We start from the raw sequence: 23,653 nt of genomic DNA on the forward strand, positions 1-23,653 counted from the left end.
ACCTGCTCTTTTTCAAGCATATCAGCTTTTCTCAATATCTTCATTGCATAGATATGGCCTGTATCTTTCTTCTGGACCAGCCGCACCTAGAATGTAAAAATTGACCATACTATCAATGGTAAACAGTCACTACTATTGATTTAGAAGCAAAAGGTAAGTTCTTTTAAAGGGATCAGTGTTGCAATTTGCCATTGCTTATATTTTAGGAATTCTTAAACTATTCTGATACATTAAACTATTTTAATACATATTAACCTATTGAAATACCTATTTTAAACTATCTTAAGCTACATATTTTCAACAGCAGTGTCTTTAAAAAGGAAGTAACCTCTCCAAACGCTCCTCTTCCTATAACTTTCAGAGACTCAAAGTCATCCAAGCCAAGTCGGGTCCTCTTGAGCCGTAAGAACTCTGTTTCCTTTCGGGCATGTTGTGATCGGCGTAACTTTTTCTATTAAAAAAGACAATTTAAAAGGATGATTCTAAATTTAGATTGCTCTAAAGGAAGCCTGTAGTATTAAAATAGATAAGATAAGTAAAATGGGGGCAAAGTATCTTAAATATTATATACGAATGTTAGAACTTATTTACCAAAGTTGAGTATTTGTTAAGCATGGAAAGAATAAAACAATCTAAAGAAAACATTTTTTATTTTTACCAACTGATAAATCTTTATTCTTGAGGTGGACTCCTTTAATATTTCATCTTAGTGAAGTTTATCTTGTATTTCATGTATATGCTAACTTAATTCATACATAAAAGTTAAGCTTTAGGAAATGCTAATAGTATTCTGATCATGAATTTTACAGTCAGGCAATCTACTTTGCTTCAATTCCCTAATTTCCAGGTTGTGCTGTCACAACTCCTGAGATTTAGGACACCAAAATAATACCACAGCAGTGTTTCCATGGAGATTTACTTATGATAGAATTTTTTCCTAGATAAATTTTAATAAACTGCTTTGAGATTTGGCACACAACTTCCTAAGAATATAAAATTGCAAAATAATAATAAAGAATTCATTAAAATATTCAAGTCAGGAATTTCATAATGCACTCTCCAAAGATCACCAAAAAATAACAAACGCTGATAAGAAACATTATGAAATACCTGAAGGTTATATTTGGAAGAGGCGTTCACTTCACTGTTCTAAACGTCATTTCCCCCCTGACCAAACAAAACTCTGTTGACCTTCTGTTAGGTCCTGGTAAAGGTCACATAGAGTAGGAAATAAACAAAATCAAAAAAATTAAGCACCTGTTCATGGTCAACTGAACCCTACCAGGTTTTCAGGAGTTCCATTCTGAGGGAAAGGCAAGTCGACATGGCCATCGCAGCTCAGAAACACTGCTTTTAAATGCAGCTCAAGGTATAACCACTGAATGGTGTCTTACACTATTCCTGTGTATATCTGTTTTCAGAAAGGGATGGCAAACTATCAATCAATTGGAAATAGGTAAATGCGCATCCCAGTGCAATGGAATTCTGAAACTTCCAACAAAATTAATCTAAGAAGATGCAATCAAGAAATTTTATCTTCGATTTAAACATCTTTAAACAGCTGAAGGAAGTTACACACTCAGGCACATCAATGGTGGAAACAGACTATTTTTTTGTTCAAAAATGCCCACTGAATGATTTTTTTAAAAAAATAACTGAATTACTATAGTAAAACAACACTTGATCTTAGCCAAAAGGCCAAGCCCAAAAAAGCAGCTTAAGACTAATTAAAAAGGCCACATGGTGGCACTATAATATCATGTCTTTCAAAGCAATAGAGAGGTTTCGGGAGGTTTGTTTCAATTACATAAATGAATAAATATAAGAATTTTGAAACTCTTTCTGGGTCTATGACTTTATGGACTATAAAATGGAGTATGGTTGGGTGTAGTTTCAGAAACTTGTCTAATCTGAATGGAAAAGATGATCTCATTACACACTTTCATAATCATGCTCAAAATCAACAGAAGAGAGGCCACTAAAGAAAATAATGTTCACTAATATTTAATAGCTTGTGTAATGCAGCAAGTAAACAATGTTTATGTAGTTTGGGGCACAGCTATTTAATTGCAAAAAGGGAGAATCACAAGTAAACGGAGCACATAATTCTACAAAAATGAGACCACGCTATACCATTGTTACATTACTTAAAAAAAAAAACCTATTCCATGATATTAGTCTTTTTTTTTTTTAAGATTTATTTTTATTTTAGAGAGATAGAGAGTGGATGTGAGCGAGGGAGGGGCAGGGGGAGAGGGAAAGCAGACCCCCCGCTGAGTGGAGCCCAAGGCCCCACAACCCTGAGATCATAACCTGAGCCAAGACCAAGAGTCCAGAGCTTAACTGACTGAGCCACCCAGGCGCCCCCCCCATGATATTAGTCTTCAAATCAGTGTTGCAGTCCAGAGGGAGGTAAAGCAAGCTAGCATTAAAAAATAGACTGATGGAGCACCTGGGTGGCACAGTTAAGCATCAGACTCTTGGTTTTGATTCAGGTTGTCAGATGGAACCCCGTGTAGGGCTCTGCGCTCAGCTGGAGACTCTCTCTCTCTCCCTCTGCTCCTCCTGCACACGCTCTCTCTCTCTCAGATAAATAAATAAATCTTAAAAAAATATATTGATGACATGATGAGCACTGAGTAATGTATAGGATTGCTGAATCACTGAAACTTACACCTGAAACTAATATAACACTGTATGTTGACTATACTAAGAATTAAAATAAAAAAGTTAATAAAGTCAAAAAAATATACTGATGGAAAAAACATGTTGATGTATCTGCTTGTGTAGATTAAGTAGCCTTGAAAAACAAGTAACATTTTTGTGGTAATCATATCCTTTCTCGCCAAAGAGGACAACAAAATCTGTGGGCAGGCTTAACATTTCATGGCTCCCTTTTGCAGCTTAAATTTATTTTGTTTTTCCATCAGAGTGAATAATATTCCATGTCTGATGGGATTTTCTTAAGTGAGACGAAACTAGACATACATCGTTTTCTTCCTTTCTCCATTCCTTTTTAAATGGGTGTTCCTCAAATTCTCGATCTATGGGATGCTCAGGTTTTATATAAGACAGGCAGTGTACACAGAAGTTCTGAGATCTGAAAGAGTTCAGCTGGCAACTCCACCTCTGCATATATGCTCTACATGACCACATCACATGGTTTAATTTTCACAAATAACTTTCACGAATTATTTCACAAAGATTTTCTATTTTGAATGAATTAAGGATAAATACTAGTTTTCAATTTAAAACTAGATTTTTTATAAAACAATTTTATTTTTTAAAAAATCCACCCCAGGGTACCTGGGTGGCTCAGTCGGTTAAGCGTCTGCCTTTGGCTCAGGTCATGATCCCAGGGTCCAGGATCGAGCCCCACGTCAGGCTCCTTACTCGGCGGGGAGTCTGCTTCTCCCTCTCCCTCTCCCTCTGACCCTCCTCCCACTCTCTCAAATAAATAGAACCTTTAAAAAGAAAAATCCACCCCACACAATGATAGTTACAACATATTTTATATCAAGGTTTAAGAGATGGTATCTATTCTGTAGAATTTGACATAATCTAAGACCTAGCATAGGGCCTAACAAGCATTTGTGGAATTAAAATATCTTCACAAAAAAGTTTTAGAAGTTTTATAGTTATTATGGGCCACTATTTTTAGATATAAATCATATCACATTTTCTACAAGTTAATGAGAAGAATTAAAGAAAATAGCTCTAAATGTATTTAGCACTTCCTGGTGCAGAGCAGAGGTTGCGAACCGAAAGCTACAAACTGTATTCAACCTACAGATGTACTTAATTTGGCCTGCAAGTTGGTTTTAAAACACTTGAATTATTTGCAGATATTTTTAAAAAGCAGGTGATGTCACATAGAAGTCCAGATTTCCAGCCTCTCTTGAAAGACAGGAACTCGGCCACACTGGGCCAAAGAGGCAGTGAGTCCCCTTTTGATGGACACCAGGTCTCTAATTGGTCACAGTCTCCACCATTGATGCCAGTCATCAGGTGACGAGTAGACTGGGGCTGGTGCTCCTGTCTCCTTTCAGTGAAGTTGAAAAGGGGTATGTCTTTATCAAAAGATAAACTGTGAGGATCAGATATTTCAGAAAAAGAAAAAAAAAAAAGTCTATTTCTTTCTGGAAGTGAAAAAAAATATTCTTAGGAGTTGAATGTGCAAACAAAGTGTGTTGGATCAAAAGAATATATAACCTAAGATGTCATAAAAACAACCCGGCCAGCTTCCCTCATTCATGTTACCTGCTTGACCCCCTGAGCATCTGTTTTTATAATTTCTCCCTCCAGATTTCCAATTAAGATCTTATGCTTAAGATTTCTATACATATATTACAAATATATATGTGAAATATGTAAATATAATGATGTACAATATACATTAATACAATTATAAGATTATTAATAAGAAAGTTTTTAATACTAATGAATAAACAAGAAAAGGTTTGCTTAGCTTTATTTTTTCTTTATTGATTGTAATACAGATCTAAATCGCTACCTTTCTCATTTAAAGTTTAAAGAATATAATTAAATGAGTTTTTAAAACATTTATCATAGTAATTTTAGGCAAATAATTTGGGTTTTCTAGATTGAGTCAACTGATTAACAAGGTAACCACGTTTGGTACAAATCATAAAACATTTTATTCGAACAGTGCCAGCAGAAAAATAAAGGAACAGTCCTAGGAAAGGTACAGGGAAGATTAAATAATGGTTCGATTTCAAATCACCATTTGGACGACCACTCTTAAAGTATAGAAATTTTTTTCTGATCACTGAAAACTGTTAAGCTAATTAATCTCAGCTGTATTTCCCTATTGCCTAGAAAACAAAGTGTACATTTCTTAGTAGACTACTACCAGCCTAGCCTTTCCATAGGTGCTGTCAATTTACCTTGCTATTTCCTTTATCGCATCCTTTATAGTTCATTGTTCTGCAATTATTTTGTATTTATCTTTTGATTCTAATGTAAATCTACCTATTTTTCTAAGATTGAAATCAATTGCTACCTCTTCCATGAAACCTCTTCTGATCCATCCTATATAGAAAATCCCTGTATTTTCAGTTTGCCACATTCTATCATGTCTATGTGTTTTTACACACACACATACATCATCTCTCCTTGTAACTGGTAAATCCCTTGAGGGAAAGGTCATTGTGTCTTTAGTCACCAAACAGTTATTATGTCTATAGCCCTCCGCCATCCGTGGAGGTATAAAGCTGAATAAGACATTATGGAGTTTCTACTGTGGGGAGAGGATATTTAGAGCTGCCGCAGGGATAGGAACGGTGTTCATGCAGAATGTAGGAAGAGTACCTCAAGAGATTAGGCAAGATTTCCTAGTGGAACTGAGGCCCGAAGTGAGGCCCAGAGTTTCCTCAAGAATAAAGGGAATTGGGCAAGAGTAAGGAAGTTCTAGCGACAGAAATAGCCTATGAAAGGTCCACAGGCAAGAGCGTGGAAATTAAAGTAACTCAGTAGTGGTGGTCAGCATGGGGGTGGGGGACAAGAGATGAGGGTAGAGCGAGAACGCAGAGGCCAAACTGTGAAGGCTCTTGCACGTTAATGTTAAGGCCTACCCTCATCCGAGAGTACCCGGGAACCAAAAGAGGGATGTGATCAAACCCGTTTTTAGACAGAACTCTGGGTGGAGTGTGCAGAAAACCTGGGGGTGGGAGTGGGGCCCAGAATGCAGGAAGAGAGCCCAGCTGGGGGCAGTTTTTCTTCAAGTGAAACACACAGTAACTTAAAGAAGGGGAGAGGCACTGGACTAGAGCACTGGATGGTTTTAAGAAATATTCAGGAAAAAATGTGAGGAGATTTGGCGATTCACTGATTGTTCTTGGAGCCCACTTTTCCTGTTCCAGGCACTTAGGATACTGTAGACCCTGTTCACTAAATCTATGTTCTCGGATTTAAAACAATAAAAAGCTGCCTCCTTTTAAAGATCTCCATCATAGCAACAAAGTAAGAAGCCCATATTCAAATGATGAAATCCACATTACCTAAGTTATAAAATTATCTTATATCAATAAATGAAAAAGTCACTGGAGTTGCCATTATACAGTAATTAGTACCCCCCACCCAACTAACTTTCTTGGGATATAATTGACATACATATAACACTGCAAGTTTAAAGTCTACAATGTGATGTTTTGATGCACATACATATCATGAAATGATTACCACAATAAGGCTAGTTAACATATCCAATCGCCTCATATAAGTAATTTTTTTTTATAGTGAGAACATTTTAAGATCCACTCTTAGTAACTTTCAAGTACATGGTATCATTAACTACAGTCACAGTAATTACAGCTAACATTACCTCTTCATCTGCCAATCCTTCCTCTTCCATGGCCACTTCTAATTTCTTCTGCCTTTTCAAAGAAAAAATAATTTAAATTTTAAATACATTCCTAACTACTCCCATTTAAGAAATGTTCACTTATTTATTTGAGTTTACGACTCGGTTTGCTATGCTAAAAAAAAAAAACAAGTTGAATCAAAATAATTATTAAAAATAGTTTTCTTTCTCAAAATATAAACCCTACCCAGATTTCACTTTCTCATATTGGCCAAATAAAAACTTTGCTTCTAACGCTGCTTAAATCAATGATTAGCAAAGGTGACTAATGTTTTAATAAGGAAAATCTGTTGTCTAATATTCAAACCACCAAAATCATTAACATTTATCAGTGTTTACATTAGAAGCATATAAAAGTAACTACAGTGACTAAAAGTATAAATATTTAAGGTGGATATCCCTGTTTGAACCCTGATTCTAATACTTATTAGCTAAATGAGCTTACGGAAGTCCTTCATTTAAAGTCTAAGCTTGATTTCCTAATTAGTCAAGAAAAAATGTTCAATGCAATTGAGTGTATTTTATTCTAATTCTTCAAAAACTGTACATAAAAAAAAAAGTAACCACCAGAACATTTGCTTTTGTAGGTATAGCCAAGTCCAGTTATTCGTCATTTTTAAATGACACCGCCGGAGTTAGTTAAGCACAGCACTGCAGGGGGATGGGGAGGAGAAGGGGAGGGGTTGGGTGGATGAAGTAACTAGTAACTACAGAGATGGTTGTGATACAAATTGTGCAACTCACTCCCAACTGAATATTCATTATTTTACTTCTACTGTATTGGTTTTTCCTAAAGATAAACCTGACAGAGCTCTTCCTAGTTAGTTTTGGAATATGTTAGAATAAGACTAACTTTCCAGGATTTACCTACACGGGAATATAAGGGTTGAGGACTGAAATCATCGTATACATTTTTTAGCATTTGTCATTTACAATATGTCCATAGGTAAGCTCTTTCCTAACCCATTATTCTTATGGAAAATTCATAACAAAAATATCTAAAGCTGCTCATAAGTCAGCACCCCAATGGTAATGACACCTGCCTACTTCCTCAACATTTGTAATAGACACCTTCGTGCTTATCACGCTGATTTTTATCTGTTATTTACACACTGTTTTCCAAAGCCCAACCCTCAGAATGGAGCAAGCTCTGTGCCTGCCATCATGCCCCTCTGGGCCCTGCAGAGCTGCTCGTTGAAGGATTTTGAGTGCTCTCCTCTGCAGACAGAATACACAGTGGAGAAGGACCACTAATCTGGGAGGGCCCATGAGTATATAGGCAACTTCATTTTTCTGTCAAATCTCTACTGCCCCCTTCCCTCACTGTTGCCAAGACTAACACTTCATGAAATCATCCCTTACTCTGGAGAGAGAGGCAGTAACCTTCATCCGTTTCTACCATATCTAAACGAGAAGACCTGTGGCTTCTCTTGTACCTGCAAAGAAAACAGTGTTCCTCCTAAATGCCCTGGACATTTTGTTCTGATTGGTACTTTATTTGGCTTATGTATTTATCCAATTAGTTAAGCCTTAAAAATTCATCACATGTAGTCCTAAAGTATAAGCTTTTAGAAAATATGAGCTGAAATATGAAATACGACTTCCATGGCACCAAGCTGAGACTGCTTTTTTTTTTTTCTTCTTGAAATAACAGCAGATACTTTTATTCTTACTTTCCTTTGTTTGGAAATAGAGGGCAAAACTGAATTACTGAAAGATTTCATCAGGAAAAGACAAGGAGCGTTCAAAATTCTGATGCATAACCTCAGTGTCTGCCTCCTGAAAAAGCAGTCTTTCTTTGCCTGATTCTCTTCTACTTTGTTCACTCTCCCTTGGTGATTGGATGATTTCCAGAGACTTTCATTGTATTTACAATTAGTATAATTACTCATATGTTTGGATTCATTTCTAACTGATTGTGTGGTTTCTATTTGTGTCGACTTTTTGGTGTTTTAGTTTTTCTTTTTCCCTTGCCTTACTTTGAACCAGGACTTTTTCCTCATTCTATTGTCTCCCCTCTACTAGTTTGGAATTTATAAACTGTATTAGTCTGAAATGAATCAATCCTTACCCCCTCTGTATGTTGTACCTCTATTGCAGAGATACAAAGATCTCTAGGAACACTTTAATTATACTTACTTCCCTCCTGACTGATAGTCCACTCCTGGAAAATATTTTAATTCTACTTTAAAAAAGGTATAAGACATTATCATTATTGTTGTTTTTGTTTTTATGCTATTCATGTTGAGATTTATCCACACATTTACATTTAGATCTGTTTGTGATCGCTTTCCTTCAGCCTAAATTGAATCTTCTGGAAGTTTTGCTGATGGTGAATTTAGTTTAACCTGCTTCCACTCCAGCCTCTTTCCTCTCTTCCTTTAGGAACTTTGGTTAGAGATGTTAGCTCTACTCACTATTCTCCTTCATATTTTCCGACTCTGTGTCTCTAGGCTGACTTCAGAATAATCACTTAAGTTTTATTTTCTAGTTCAATTCTCTGCTCAGCTTGGCTGATCGGTAGTTAGACCTGTCCAACATTTCATACCCAGCTAGGCACCACTTTTGTCAATCTTTCTTGCTCCTAAGTTCTATTCTATTGTCACGATCCTAATTCAAGCCTTCTTTCTATGTGCCTGGACTACATCACTAGCCTTTCCTGTTTCCTATTTCTCCACCCACAATCCATTCTGTACATCACAACTAAAGTACTTTTCTAGAGAAACACCCATGATCACTGATTGTGTTCAAAAATCTTCAAGCCTTTCTACTCCCATGAGAATCGCTACATTAACAAAGCATCTGAGGCTCCCAGGAAATGCTGAAATCCAGCTCGAGTTAGACTGGCTCCTGCCTGACCCAGCACCAAAGGCGGTTTCTTCTGTCTGTAATATCCTTCCTCCTGCTCCTTTATCTCCTTCTTCTCCCATTAATGCATGTATAATTAATACTCTTCCTTGAGAGCCCTGATAAATGCCCCTACCATTTATGACGGCTTCCCAGTTACTTTAGTCAAAAGCAATCTCTCCCTTCTTTGCCCTTCTCTTAGTGATGCTGTTCATTCTTTCATGTAATATTTATGGGCCTTATCTCCCTCTTCAGAGTTTTCTGAAGGCAAAATAACACGTCGTTCATCTTTTTATTCTTCTCCCTCCACTTACACTCTATACATGTTTTTGGATAATTAATAATATTAATTATTCATAAAGTATAAAGATATATCATAATTTCATGATTAGAAATGTTTTACTGAAGATATCAGCTGACATGTGATTTAAGCATATGGGTGCACAGGACAAGAAACCATTCTGCGAAAATAACTAGAGACACTGTCAGTATAGGAAACCTAAAAACAGCATACAGGGATCCACAATATTTATATTATTAATGGACAACACGTTTACACCCTACTTGCAACCTAACGGCTTATTAAAACAAACAGAAAATTCTGACCAGCCTTTACTATACCTGGTTTCTCTCTCTTCATGCTGTAAAATTAGGTTGCTGTAAAAATTCTCCAACGTGAGCTTGGCCACAGTCACTCTTTCCCGGGTATGGTTGCTCATTGGAAAGGTGCTTGTAGTCCCTGCTGTCATTGCCATAGTAACAGAAACTGAAACAACACATAAACACAAATTGTTCAGTAGAAAAACACTTTCTATCCCTCACAATAAACTCTGGAGATGGTTTAATTTCTGCTCAGCACAATTCTACCCTAACAGTTAAGACATCCAAGTCTTTCACATTATAAATAACACAATGCTAGTAAAGAAGGAGGAAGCAATAGAAATTATTTTTGTGTTAGCACTACCAGGGCTAAGAGTCAAGAAGCACCAGTCCACACACAACATGGGCACATTTTATACAAAAGGTTGTAGTCAACAAGCATTCAAAACAAGAGGTTCGATCTATTTTGTTTTTGTTTTATTGATCACTAAATAAAATCCACAAGATTTTGTTAATGCATATGCCTGCACTAAACATAAGTCTCCGTAGAGTTAATGCAGGCCAGTTAAATAGTAAGAAATAACTTCTGCCATATAAATTCTAGGAAACACGAAGCAGTGCATCAAATCTGCACACAAACATCAGTCTGAAGCAATTCTTACATATCATAGGCTTTACGGGTAAACTACTTTTAAAAACAAGCCCCTTTGAATGGAGCCCTTGTTGCCCTATTTCATTCTGAACTCTATGTCATTTCAGAAAGTGCTGTAACAAGGTCAGGTGTACTTCTCCAGACTGTGAGGTCCATTTCATATCCAAATGACACTCAAATGTCCACAGGAATCAGGCAGAAAAGACAAATGAATCAAGGCAGGTGACGGTAGGGATGTTTTGGGACCTTAACTGGGCAACGTGTGTCTACTCAAAGCCATTCAAGTGCCATCTTCGAAAAACCACTGGGCCAGCCAAATGAAGTACTGGTTTGAAGAAGATAATTTGGACGATAAGACAAGGAATGTAGCAAAATGGCTGCTTCGGGCGGGGGGGCAGGGGACAGACTGAACTGTGGTGGCTGCTACTGGTAGGCACTGACCCTAAGAGACTTGTCTCCTACAGTCTACATCAGGACCAAAAAAGACTAGAATGGTTTCATACAGTAAAGAGGTTTTTGCTTATCTGGATGGAGATCATAACAGACCTAGAGAAGATCCAGACTGCCAACAGTGAGCATCCAACATTGCACTATTAGCTGGAAAGCATTCCCCCAAACCTGATACCTACTCCCCAACACCCACCTCTCCCTAATTACGTGAAGATACAGACCCCAGGTATGGACCTGAACTTCAGTAGACTCCAGGGATAATGGAATGAACCAAAAGACCTTTCTTATTCTTCAATGTCAAGCAAGTCGAGTATAGGCTGAAAGTATACAACTTAACTCGGGCAAATTCCCGGTTCCACTGCCCTCTTACTGGCTTTATACCTCAATGTACTGCATAAGCTTCAAAGTCATTATGTCTAAACATGAATCTATTATTTTAGCCTCACAAACTTGTGCCTCTGCTGACTACTCTAAAGATTTTTAGAACAAGAAGTTGATCGTGTCACTTGTTTAAAAATCATTCACTTCTCCTCACTGCCTATAGCAAATCAAATTAGCTTGGCATGATAAACAAAGGCAACTCACAGACACTGAATGGTTGTGCCTATCAGGAATCGTATGATATTTGATTCACTGATTTCTCCCTTTTTTCTCCAGAGGATTTAAGAGAGTGGCGCTTCCTATGCACGAGCGCATTTCCTCCTCACAACAGAAACTGAAGCTCAGAAAGGTCACAAGGCTAGTGTGCTGTGGAGTCAGGATCCAACTCCAGGTGCTGTCTCCAACTTGCCTGCCTAGCCTTCTCTATTGCCTCACCCCCACCCCCTCTTCTCCCAACATACTCAGCTCTTTCCTGCCTCCAAACCCTTGCATGACCTATCCCCAATCACTTTTGACCTTTAAGATCCACTTTAGCTCAAGTCTTCCTGTGATGACTTCTCTAACATTCGCTACCGAAAGAGGCATAACATTTGGTATTCTTCCATGTGTGTTGCCTAGCACCTGCACCAATATATCTCAGATACTGGTATTTAAGCCCTCATTTCTCTCTTCCACTAAACTAGGAGCACCTCTGGGGCAAGAACTTTTCCGCATTCATTTTTGAGTGTTCACCACAATAGCACTGTATCTGACACATAGTAGGCTTTAATGGATGAATGAGTCAACCTGTCAATGGGGGGGTGGAGGAAGAGCTGAAACAATTGGCAAAAAATAAAGTACACTATAAAGGTTGGCTACTACGCAACTATAGGAAAAGAAATTACTGAACCTAGGAGTCAGCAATTTCACAAAAGTGTGAATTTCGAGACCTAAACCAGACCCTGCTGCTAATGATCGTAAGGTCTTATTCGAATCACTAGAACACTGAACTCAAGAGGGATTTTATAATATTTGCTCTGTCTGGTTCACAGGCGTAGTCTAAGGCCATCTGAGATGATACACAGCAAAGCCACAATGGCTTATACAAATGTAAGACATTATTTGAGGCACCTAGTTCAATTTTTTAATGTGTTAAATCCTTTAACATAATGAATATTATTCAATAATATTCACAACAATAAAAAATGAAAACAAATAGAACTCAAGAATGATCATGGCCAAATGATTTTTGAGTACTCAGATCTCACTCTTCTTGGAATGCTATCTAAGGCAATGCCGCCACACCATCTTTAGAAACCTCAGAATCAATGGATTCACGTTCTGTATTTCAGGATCAGATGTAGAAAAGTCAAAGAAGGAAAAGTAGAACAGGCAGGGTATACAGCAGACACCCTGAACCCCACATAACTGGGATTTGAGGATGGAGGGAAGGCTGAGGAAGATGGACTAGAAGTTGAGGAATTCAAATAAATTTAGGAAATTAAAATTAAACAGAGTTAAACAAGTGTCTGATTTTAAGACTTCTCAGCACCTTTAATATGCTAATATGCATCTTAAATCCTCAAAAAGGGGATAGATATAAAATCTGCAGTAGTATCCTAAGGAGCTTCCTTTAGGCATATGAAATTTAAGTTCATAGATAATTCTCATCAAACACAAAGAAGTGCCTGTAACTTTTTTTCAACATTTGTGGGGGGAGCAAAAAACTTAGAAGCTCCAACACAGAGCAATACCCAGGGATTTCATAGTGTTTTCTCATTTGTCCAGAAGATCTGTACCTGATAAGGAATTTTCAAATTGGTTTGCCAGTTCCTAGGAGGAAAAAAGGCCAAGACCCAACTATGGCTGTCCAAGGTCTATACGTTCCTTTCAAAAAGTGAGTGGTGAAAAAACAACCAACCAACCAAAATCTTCTGTGGCGCCTCCTAATAAAGCACAAAGAAATAACACCTAAGTAATGCTTGTAAAGTCAGAAAGAAAGATGTGTGATGAACTCAGGGAATGGCCTTATAAGGCAGCTGACTGGCTGCCAAGGGACCTCGTAGAGCAAGCTCTGGCCTTCAGCTTCCAGAGACCCAGAGCAATCAAATTCTGGAAGCTACTTTAGCCTAACAGAGTTCACAAGGGACTGATATGTATGACATAATAGCAATTTATTGAATTACACAATAAGAGCAACAAGGAACAGAGACTTGCATCTTCTGGCAAATGTATTCCATCCTTGTAGGCAAGCTAGGTATAAAGCCTTAATTAGGATCAGAAGATTGCTTGGTGAGCATGGCATCAAAACAAAGAGAACCATTATTTAATTTAAATGTTTAATGGCATCAGACTAAGGCAGATTCTTAAAAATAAATAAATAAAAGACAGATCACTATCTTGCCCACGGTACTTTAAAGTAGCTGGAGATGGCCAGCATTAAGCTCTCCTGCTGACTGGGCTCTCCCAGAATGAAGCAAAACTGAGGAGCTAGATATGGGCAGAATTATTACTGAGCAAAACTTTGAGGGACACTTTTGTGAAACATAAAAAAAATTGCTAGGGAATTCTAAACATCAGTAATTGTGTGCATCAACAGTAGAGAGCAATATGAGGTTTTTTTAGATAAAAATGTTAAGAACCTGAGATCTTTATAAAAGAGGGATAAACACAAAATCAGGTTTCTCCCATCATAAGAAGATGTAATGAGTTCAATTCCAAAATCCAAAGGTGGATGTTGAGTAATGAAAAACAATTTCCAGACACTATATCATCTAATCATGATTAATTCTTTCCACTCTGCTTTATACATATATACCTGCAAGTACGTATACTGTGTTTAAAACACAAATCAGAGCAAAACCTATTCACCTTTGTATTCGTCTTTGTAATGAAAGTATTACAACACCTGGCAAGGTGCAGAGCACACAGTAGGCATTCAGCAAATGATGGTAACAGAACTCAAATTTAATGGAGTTGAAATTACATGTTTCATATGTAATAGTGTCCTTTGGATTAAGAACTACAGAATCATTTAATGTTACATTAACTTCAGGAAAAAAACCCTACTTGAGAGATATAATTGCAGAAAAAGCCAAAGCCCCACCCTTAGTCTTGATTAAATACTATCCTTTAGAAATTAGCTTTAAAAACAAGAAAAAATAATTTCCTTCTAATCAGACACAAATAGGCTTTAAAATTTTCAAATTAAACAAAACCAAGAACAGAAGTGACCAAATTATTACAAAGAATGATGTAGATGACTGGCACTTATTATATTGCAAATTTATTCCTCTAATGGATTTAACACTGTCCTTTGTCTTTTACTGAAGCCCTTTCTTTAGTCAGAAAAAGAACAGGATACAATTTGCAAGTCTAGAATTCCTGGACTGATAAAAACAACACTAGGTGCCCTTGAATTTCCTGTTCACGTGTTTTCTCCAGACTCCCCTATTCATTAATGGAGACGCTACCAATAGTTAAGTCCAACATTCTTTCATTTATCAAGCCTGGGGAAAGGAGATAACAAATCTGGCACTCAAGCTACCTATAAATAGATGTGGTGTCTCCAACCATTTACCATCAAACTTCTAAAGTAGGAAAACAGAACTGCTTTACCTGACTGGCAAAACACACTACTTCACTGGGGATTTCACCTTAATTTCCACATACTACATGTCTGAGGAACGAGTATCCTTAATGCTACCGTACTGCCTTGGAGTAGGAAATCTTTTCTTTCTTTTTTTTTTTAAAGATTTTTTTTTAAATTTATTCATTTGAGACAGAGAGATAGAGAGAGAGAGAGAGAGAGAGAGAGAGAGAGAGAGAGCATGAGCAGGGGCAGGTGCAGAGGGAGAGGGAGAAGCAGGCTCTCTGCTGAGCAGGGAGCCGGATATGGGACTCGATCCCAGGACCCTGGGATCACCATCTGAGCCGAAGGCAGAGGCTTAACCATCTGAGCCACGCAGGCACCCCAGAAAACTTTTCTAAATGCATTTAGAAAATGCAACCATAATGCCCTAAGCTACGACAGGTCCTCAGATTGGATACTATATACACCGGGTCCCTAAGCTTCAGGCAGCCACAGTTTCCTTCCTCTGGGCAGTACATTCAGAAGAGCAAGAAATTCGGTCAGGTGAAGGCTAAAGTTGTAGCACTCACTCTTACTGACTGGATCATTTCCAACTAACATATCCTGTGGGTTTACACTATGTGCCAACACTGCACACGTTACTGAGAATACTAAGATGGATAAAATTTAGTCCCTGCCTTAGGGAGTTCACAATCTTATGGGGATGCAAAGAAGGGAGAAATTAGCTCTCCAAGGGTTTAAGAGTAGTCAAAGGTTTCACAGAAGAGGAGATACTTGAACTGAATCTCAGGGTGGGTGGGAAGGACTAAAGGTTCACAAGTCAGATGAACAGGGCAGAGGAGGAAGTGTAAGGGTGTGAAACAGAGTGACACACAAGAGTGTAGACATGGCTTGAGTATATTCAGTGAAACAGCAGAAGATGAAGGTGAAAGGACAGGTAAAGAGTCATAATAAAATACCTTTCTGCCATGTTAAAGTATACTAAGCATAAATGGGAGCCCTTCAGGGCTTTTAGCCAAGTGAAAAGTAACAGCCAACAAATGACATTTCCTGAGGGCTTATTACCCAAGTATCAAGAACTCTCCTAAGAATGGTACATATTTTAATGCAGTTAAAACTCCTGTCACCAGCAAGACCCTAAGACCTGAACTCTGCTGCCCACCTGCATGTACCTACCTACCTTTGTGCCCCATTTTCCTTAAGTTCTTATTTCCAGGTTATCTCTCAACTCAGGCAAAAGACCCAATGGGCAAAGCATCCCATGATGGAAACCAAAACTACCCCTCAAGCTATAACAATTGCCATGGGGAAGAGCTCCAGAGGCCCAGGCCACCCAGACCAGCTTGAGCTTATCCACCGACTCACATAGGTGCATGTGCAAATGGACCAGGTAGTGACCAACAGCGACCTCTACCTCATTATCATGCTAAATTCCCCACCCAAGGAAGAGCACAAGCCTCATTAACATAACATACAATGTATGTATAGGCATGTTTCCTTGAGGCACACGTGTGACCCTATGCCTGCCTGTACATACAATGACAAGGATCCCCTTTATAAATATTCATCCTAACCCTAAATAAAAGGAACCCATTCACTCTTGCTTGGGGAATCACAGCTTTGGAAGTTATTCCCCATGATCTCCTTATCTGCTGCAAATAAAGGTGACTTTGTATGACAACTCTACCTGATGTAGTTTCTATCTGTAAGTCACCAAGGAGCTAACTCATGTTGGTTCAATTACATAACTACCTCTAAAATCCTATGTGACTGGTACCTCAGATACAGGATGCTAGTACGGGGAGGACAGCGAAAAGGCTGGGAGTAGACCAGACTGAAGGAATGTAAATCAGGTTGGGGGACGCCATAAGAAATAGTCACGGGTTACAAACTTGTGGCCTGCAGTCATATTTTTGTTTGGCTTGCACTGTGACTTAGAATATGAAGGTTTCACTTAAGAATTCAGATTTCTGGTCCTGAAAAAGCAGCTCGGTCAAATATAAGCCCACATGACTGCCTGGAACAGAAAAGCAGCAGCCCCCCTGCGAGAGAGAACATCTTGCCCAAGTCCACCAACTTTCTACTCCCTTTTGCCCAACATCCTTCACACATTTTATTACCTGACTCCTTCTGGTAAACATCTGAAATCACAATCTTTGGTTTAGTATAAAATAATGAGGGCCTAATTTAAGATAGTAGCGCAGAAAAGATTAAAAGAGGGGCTCATATATTCAGCTGGAAAGACTGAAATCTATAATTACCTCTGGGTTTCAGATTGGGATGAGCGGGTAAATGGTGATATCATTAATAATAGGAATTATGAGAAGAGCTACGTTGGTAGGGAAAGAAAATAAGTTCAAGTCTGATTCGGTCTGAGTTATATCACCAGACTCAGTTTAAAATTTATGCTTTAAAATGTGAATTTTAAAGATTTACATTTAGAAATGAAAAAAATAATCCTGTTCCCAAAGGTAGCAAAGAGAAGGGGATGAGAACAACATTCATAAAATACCTAGGAATACCTTGATTCAAAAAAAAAAAAAAGTTAGCCTTTTTATGAGGAAATCTAATCATAGATTGTAGAAGGAAGGGAAGAATTATTCCGTTAATGGTGTTGGAACTGGTTATCTATTTAAGCAAGCCAGATGTTCATTCCACTCCAAGGGACAAAATAAATTTCAAATGGTTCAAAAGTGTGAACATAAAAAGTAAAGAGGAAAAAAAAGGAAAGAAAAGGGGAAACAAAGTAAAAAGAAAAGTTTAACTTCAAAAAAATTACAAGAAAATATAGAAGAATAACTATCTGATCTTTGAATTGACAGGAACTGTATTAAAAAATCACAATAAGGGGCACTTGGGTGGCTCAGTGTTTAAGCGTCTGCCTTCGGCTCAGGTCATGATCCCAGGGTCCTGGAATCAAGCCCCGCATCGGGCTCCCGCTTCTCCCTCTCCCACTCCCCCTGCTGGTGTTCCCTCTCTCGCTGTCTCTCTCTGTGTCAAATAAATAAATAAAATCTTAAAAAAAAAAATCATCACAATAAAAATAGTGCTACATATCATTATGTAAAAATTTGGAATATACATATATGGATATATGGATATCAAGCAAGATTAAAAGACAGTATTTTGGGGGAAAACTGCAAAATAACAGTGTATGTTAAAAGTATTTATTGAAGTATAAAGGTATATGTTAAAAATAAATTCATTTCTTAAAACGTATGAAAAACTTATAACACAGCTTTTTAAACATTAAAGTTGTGAGGGGAAAATAAGGACCCTAATAATAAAGAAATAATACTGATTGACAATATATAAATAAAAACAGCTAACATCTAGAAAATGTTCAATTTTCCCAAGTAAATCAAAGATATGGAAACTTTAAAATAATACATATGTTTCCTATGTGAAAACAGCCATGATTTAGGGGGAAACCCTCTTGGTCCAGGCTATCATGAGATGACCTTCTCATATACCATCTGTGTTTGTGTAAAGTGTGGTTTTTTTCTAACTCTATTGAGATGTAATTGACATATAACATTGTGTAATGTTAAGACATACCAAGTAATGATTTGATACATACATACAATATATGCATAAATCATGAAATGATTACCACAGTAAGGTTAGTTATCTATCACATCGATAGTTACAATTTTGGTGTGTGTGGTGAGAATTTTTAAGTTTTTACTCTTAGCAACTTTCAAATATACAATACAGTATTGTTAACTATAGTTACCATGCTGTACAGTACATGACTAGAATTTATAATCGAAATTTTGTACACTTTAGCCACCTCTACCCATTCCCCCTCCAACTGCCCTTACCCCAGGGCCCATGGCAACCACCAACCCAACTGCTATTTCTTTCCTTTTTTTTTAAAGATTTATTTATTTGACAGAGAGAGAGCACAAATAGGCAGAGAGGCAGGCAGAGGGAGAGAGAGAAGCTGGACCCTGGGATCATGACCTGAGCTGAAGGCAGTTGCTTAATGGACTGAGCCACCCAGGCGCCCCCAAACTGCTATTTCTGAGTTCAATTTTTTTTAGATTCCACATATAAGTGATATCATACAGTATTTGTCTTTTCCTGTCTGATTTATTTCACTTAGCATAATGCCCTCAAGGTCCATCCATGTTGTCACAAGTGGCAGGCTATCCTTTTTTATGGCTGAATGATATTCTATTATATCAAAATACCACATTTTGTTTATTCATTCATCCATCAGTAGACACTTAGGTTGCTTCCATGCCTTGGCTATTGTGAATAATGCTGCAATGAACACAGGGGTGCAGCTATCTCGAGACAATGATTTCGTTTCATTTGCACATACCCAGAAATGGAATTACTAGAACATAGGGTAGTTCTATTTTTAGTTTTGGGGGGGAAACTCCGTACCAATTTATATTTCAACCAACAGTGTATAAGAGTTCCTATTTTTCCACATCCTCACAAACACTTGCTATCTCTTGATAATACCTATTCTAACAGGCGTGAAGTTAATACCTCACTGTGGTTTTCATTTGCATTTCTCTGGTGATTAGTGATATTAGCCACCTTTTAATCTACCTGTTGGCCATCTGAATATCTTCTTTGGAAAAAAAATGTTTATTCAAGTCTCTGTCCATTTTTTTTAATTTTATTTATTTATTCATGAGAGACAGGGAGAGAGAGAGAGAGAGAGAAGCAGAGGGAGAAGCAGGCTCCCAAGGAGCAGGGAGCCCGATGCGGGACTCGATCCCAGGACCCTGGGATCATGACCTGAGCCGAAGGCAGACGCTTAACCATCTGAGCCACCCAGGCGCCCAGTCTTTGTCCATTTTTAATCAGATTATTTACTCTTCTTGCTATTGAGTTACATAAGTTCCTTATATATATTAACCTCCGTCCTGAGCTTTTCTTTTCTGGGAGATTTTTTGATTACTGATTCAATCTCCTTACTCAGTGTTGGTCTGGTCAGATTTTCTATTTCTTCAGGATTTGGTCTTGGTAGATTGCATGTTTGCAGGAAATCATCTAGTTTTTCTAAGGCTATCCAATTTGTTGGCGTTTCATTGTTCACTGTAGTCTCTTATGATCCTTTGTATTTCTACAGGATCAGCTGTAATATCTTCTCTTTCATTTCTAATTTTACTTGAATCCTCTCTTTTTTTCTTTGTTAGTCTAGCTATAGGTTTCTCACTTTTGTTTACCTTTTCAAAAAACCAACCAAAAGTTTTGTTAAACTTTTCTATTGTTTCCCTTATCTCTACTTATTTCTTCTCAGGTCTTTATTAATTCCTTCCTTCAGCGAACTTTGAGCTTAATTTATTCTTCTTTTTGTAGTTCCTTGAGGAGTAAAGTTATGATATTTAAGATCTTTTTTCTTAATGTATGCATTTATCACTATAAACTTACAATAAACTCTTAGAACCACCTTTGCTGCATCCCATAAGTTTGGGTATGCTGGGTTTCCATTTTCACTTGTCCCATTTTTAAAAATTATTTTTCTTTTGATTTTACTTTGACCCACTGGTTGTCGAGGAGTGTGTTGTTTAATTTTCATGTATTTGTGAATTTTCCAGCTTTCCTCCTATTATTGATTTCTAGTTTCACACCATTGTGGTCAGAAAGATACTTCATGTAATTCCTGTCTTCTTGAGTTTGTTTAAGACTTGTGTTGTGGCCTGTTGGATGGCATGTTTTATTTTAGTCTGTTAGGTCCATTTGGTCTAGTGTTATTCATATCTGCTGTTTGCTTATTGATTCTCTGTCTGAATGATCTATCCATTATTGAGAGGGGGTATTAAAGTCCCCAACAATTATTGCATAGCTGTTTATTTCCCTTTAGTTCTGTTAGTATTTGTGTTATAGATTAGGCACTCTGATGTCAGGTACATAATTATTTACAGTTGCTATATATTCTTAATTAACCCCTTTATCATTACATAATGACCTTCTCTGTCTCTTCTGACCATTTTTAGCTTAGTCTATTTTGTCTGATTTAAGTTTAACTACCCCTGCTTTTTTCAGTTACCATTTGCTTGAAATGACTTTCCAACCCTTCATTCTCCATCTATGTGTGTCCTTAAAGCTTAAATGAGTGTCTTGTAGACAGCACATCATTGGATCTTGTTTTTTAATCCATTCGGCCATTCTGTGTCTTTTGATTGGAGAATTTAATCCATTTATGTTTAAAGCGATTAATGACAGGTAAGGACTTAATATTGCCATCGTGTTGTTTTCTGTTTTGTATATCCTTTCTTCTTTGCCTCCTCTTTTGCTACTTGTTTTATGAATGATGACTTTTTCTTTTTTTGGCAGTATGCTTTGACTCTTTTATGATAATCTTTTGTGTTTCTACTATAGTTTTTTTGTGATTATCATGAGGTTTACATTGATAACATCCTATTTTTTTATTATTATGTTCAATTAGCAACATATATCATTAGTTTACATCCTATTTTAAGCTAATAACAACTTAACTTCAATAGCTGACAGAAACTTTATACTTTGACTTCTCTACCCCTCACATTTTAGGTTACTGGTGTTTTAATTTACATCTCCTTGATATTGTGTATTCAGTAATAAATTATTGGAGTTATGCTTATTTTTAAGATGCTTATTTTTAAACTAGAGTTGTGAATTATGTGCCACCATTAATATTTAAGAATGTGACCAATGGGGGCACCTGGGTGGCTCAGTTGGTTAAGCATCTGCCTTCAGCTCAGGTCATGATCCCAAGGTCCTGGGATCGAGTCCTGCATCAGACTCCCTGCTCAATAGGAAGCGTGCTTCTCCCTCTCCCTCTGCCTGCCGCTCTCCCTGCTTGTTCTCTCTCTGTCAAATAATAAATACATAATCTTTTTTTTAAAAAAAGAGTGTGACCAGTGAGTTTTACACATTCATATGTTTTTATGATGTTCATTAGCATCCTTTTATTTCTACTTGAAGAACACAACTTTAACATTTCCTGTAAATTAGGTCCAGGGGCAATGCTTTTGTTGATTTGGAAATTCTTTATCTCTCTCCCATTTGTAAAGGACAGCTTTAGGGCATATAGTATTCTTGGTTGACAGGCTTTTTCTCTTTCAATATTTTGAATACATCATCCCTTTTACTCTGGACTGCAAAGTTTCTTTTAAGAAATCGCTTATAGTCTTATGAGGGCACCCTTGTAGAAACAAGTTGTTTTTCTTTTGCTGCTTTCAAAATTCTCTTTTTTCTTTGACTTCTGACAATTTACAATGTATCTTGGTATAGCCCTTTTGGGGTCAATCTATTTGAGATTCACTGCACCTCCTGAATCTGGATGTCCATTTCTGTCCCCAAGTTTGGAGAATTTTCTGCCATTCTTGCTTTATTTTTTTTTAAGACTTTATTTATTTGAGAGAGAGACAGCAGGGGGAAGAGCAGAGGGAGGGGGAAGAACAGAGGGAGAGGGACAAGCAGACTTTGTGCTGAGAGTGGAGCTCAACATAGGGCTTGATCTCATGACCCTGAGATCAAGACCTGAGCCGAAACCAAGAGTCAGAGGCTTAACCAACTGAGCCATCCAGGTACCCCTGCCATTCTTGCTTTAAACAGATTTCTGTCCCTTTCTCTTCTGGGTATTCATAATAATATACATATTCATAATACATATTTGCATCTCCTAATTGTGTCTTATAATTCTGTAGACTTTCTTCACTCATTTTTTTTTTTTCCTCTGACTGGATAATTTCAAATAACCTATCTTTCAATTCACTAGTTCTTTTTTCTACTTTGTCAAATCTGTTGTTGAAGCTCTCAATTGAATTCTTGAATTCACTATATTCTTCAGTTCTAGGATTTGTTTTTTTTTAATAGTTTCTATCAAAAACTTTGTTGAACTTTTCATTTTGTACATGCACTGTTTTCTAAATTTCATTTAGTTGTGTGTCTGTGTGTTCTTGTAGTTCACTGAGCTTCTTTAAGAGGATTATTCTGAATTCTTTGTTAGATAGTTCACAGACCCCATTTTTTTAGGGTCAATTATTGGAGTTTTATTAGTTTTCTTTGGTGGTGTCATGTTTACCTGATTCTTCATGTTCCTTGATTCCTTGTGTTGGTATCTGCCATTTAGGTAATTGGTCTCTTCCCCCAGATTTTATAGGTTCAGCATGGAAAGACCTTCACCAGTCAGCTCAGCTTGGAATACTGGACAGATCAGCTGGTAGTATCTATGGGCAGGGAGGGCTTCCTATCAGGGTCTCTAGTTGCGTGAGGCCACTGCTCATGCTCTGAAGTTAGGGTGAGTGCAACTACCGGGTTCTGTGGTTGGGTGCGTCTGCTGGCTGGGTTCCACATTCAAGCAAGGGCAATGGGATGGCTCCCTGATCAGGTGGAGCTGCTGGCTGTGCTTACAGTCAGGTGGGGCCACTAGCTGGATTCTACAATTACATCTGGTCAAGTGAGGTCACAGACTGTGTTCCCTGGCATGGTGGTAACACTGGTTGGATTCCCAGATTGGGCAGGGCTATGGCCTGGGGTCTGCAATCACTCCTGTTTGGATGGGGTCTCAGACTGTGCTTCCTGATTGGGTGGTGGTGCTGGCTGGACTCCATGCTGAGGGAGGCTGCAGACAGGTCTTTGTGGTTGGACAGGGCCTCTGGCTATGCTCTGTAATCAAACAGACTACAGGCTGTGCCCCAAGGTTGGGCAAGGTCTCAGGTTGCACTTCACAATCAGGTAAGCTGTTGGCTGTGCTCCATCCACTGTTGGAGAAGATCGCTGGTTGAGTTCTCTGGTTGGGAGGAGCTCTGTCTGTGTTCTA

The 23,653-nt window shown here is 37.8% G+C and overlaps 1 protein-coding gene across 2 annotated transcripts in view; it reads right to left on the minus strand.

Annotated features, from left to right (window-relative positions):
* The window catches only part of STK38L (serine/threonine kinase 38 like), an 82,148-nt gene that overhangs the window by 18,664 nt on the left and 39,831 nt on the right, over positions 1-23,653 (minus strand). For both annotated transcript variants that reach the window (XM_027594351.2, XM_027594350.2), the window contains 4 exons: positions 9,851-9,995; positions 6,344-6,395; positions 329-451; positions 3-86 (listed from right to left, as the gene is read on the minus strand). In XM_027594351.2, the coding sequence (XP_027450152.1) occupies positions 3-86; positions 329-451; positions 6,344-6,395; positions 9,851-9,984 (393 nt within the window). In that variant the 5' untranslated portion in view covers positions 9,985-9,995. The remainder of the gene's footprint in view (positions 1-2; positions 87-328; positions 452-6,343; positions 6,396-9,850; positions 9,996-23,653) is intronic.

The sequence above is a fragment of the Zalophus californianus genome, chromosome 9 (genome assembly GCF_009762305.2).
Source record: "Zalophus californianus isolate mZalCal1 chromosome 9, mZalCal1.pri.v2, whole genome shotgun sequence".
NCBI lineage: Eukaryota > Metazoa > Chordata > Mammalia > Carnivora > Otariidae > Zalophus > Zalophus californianus.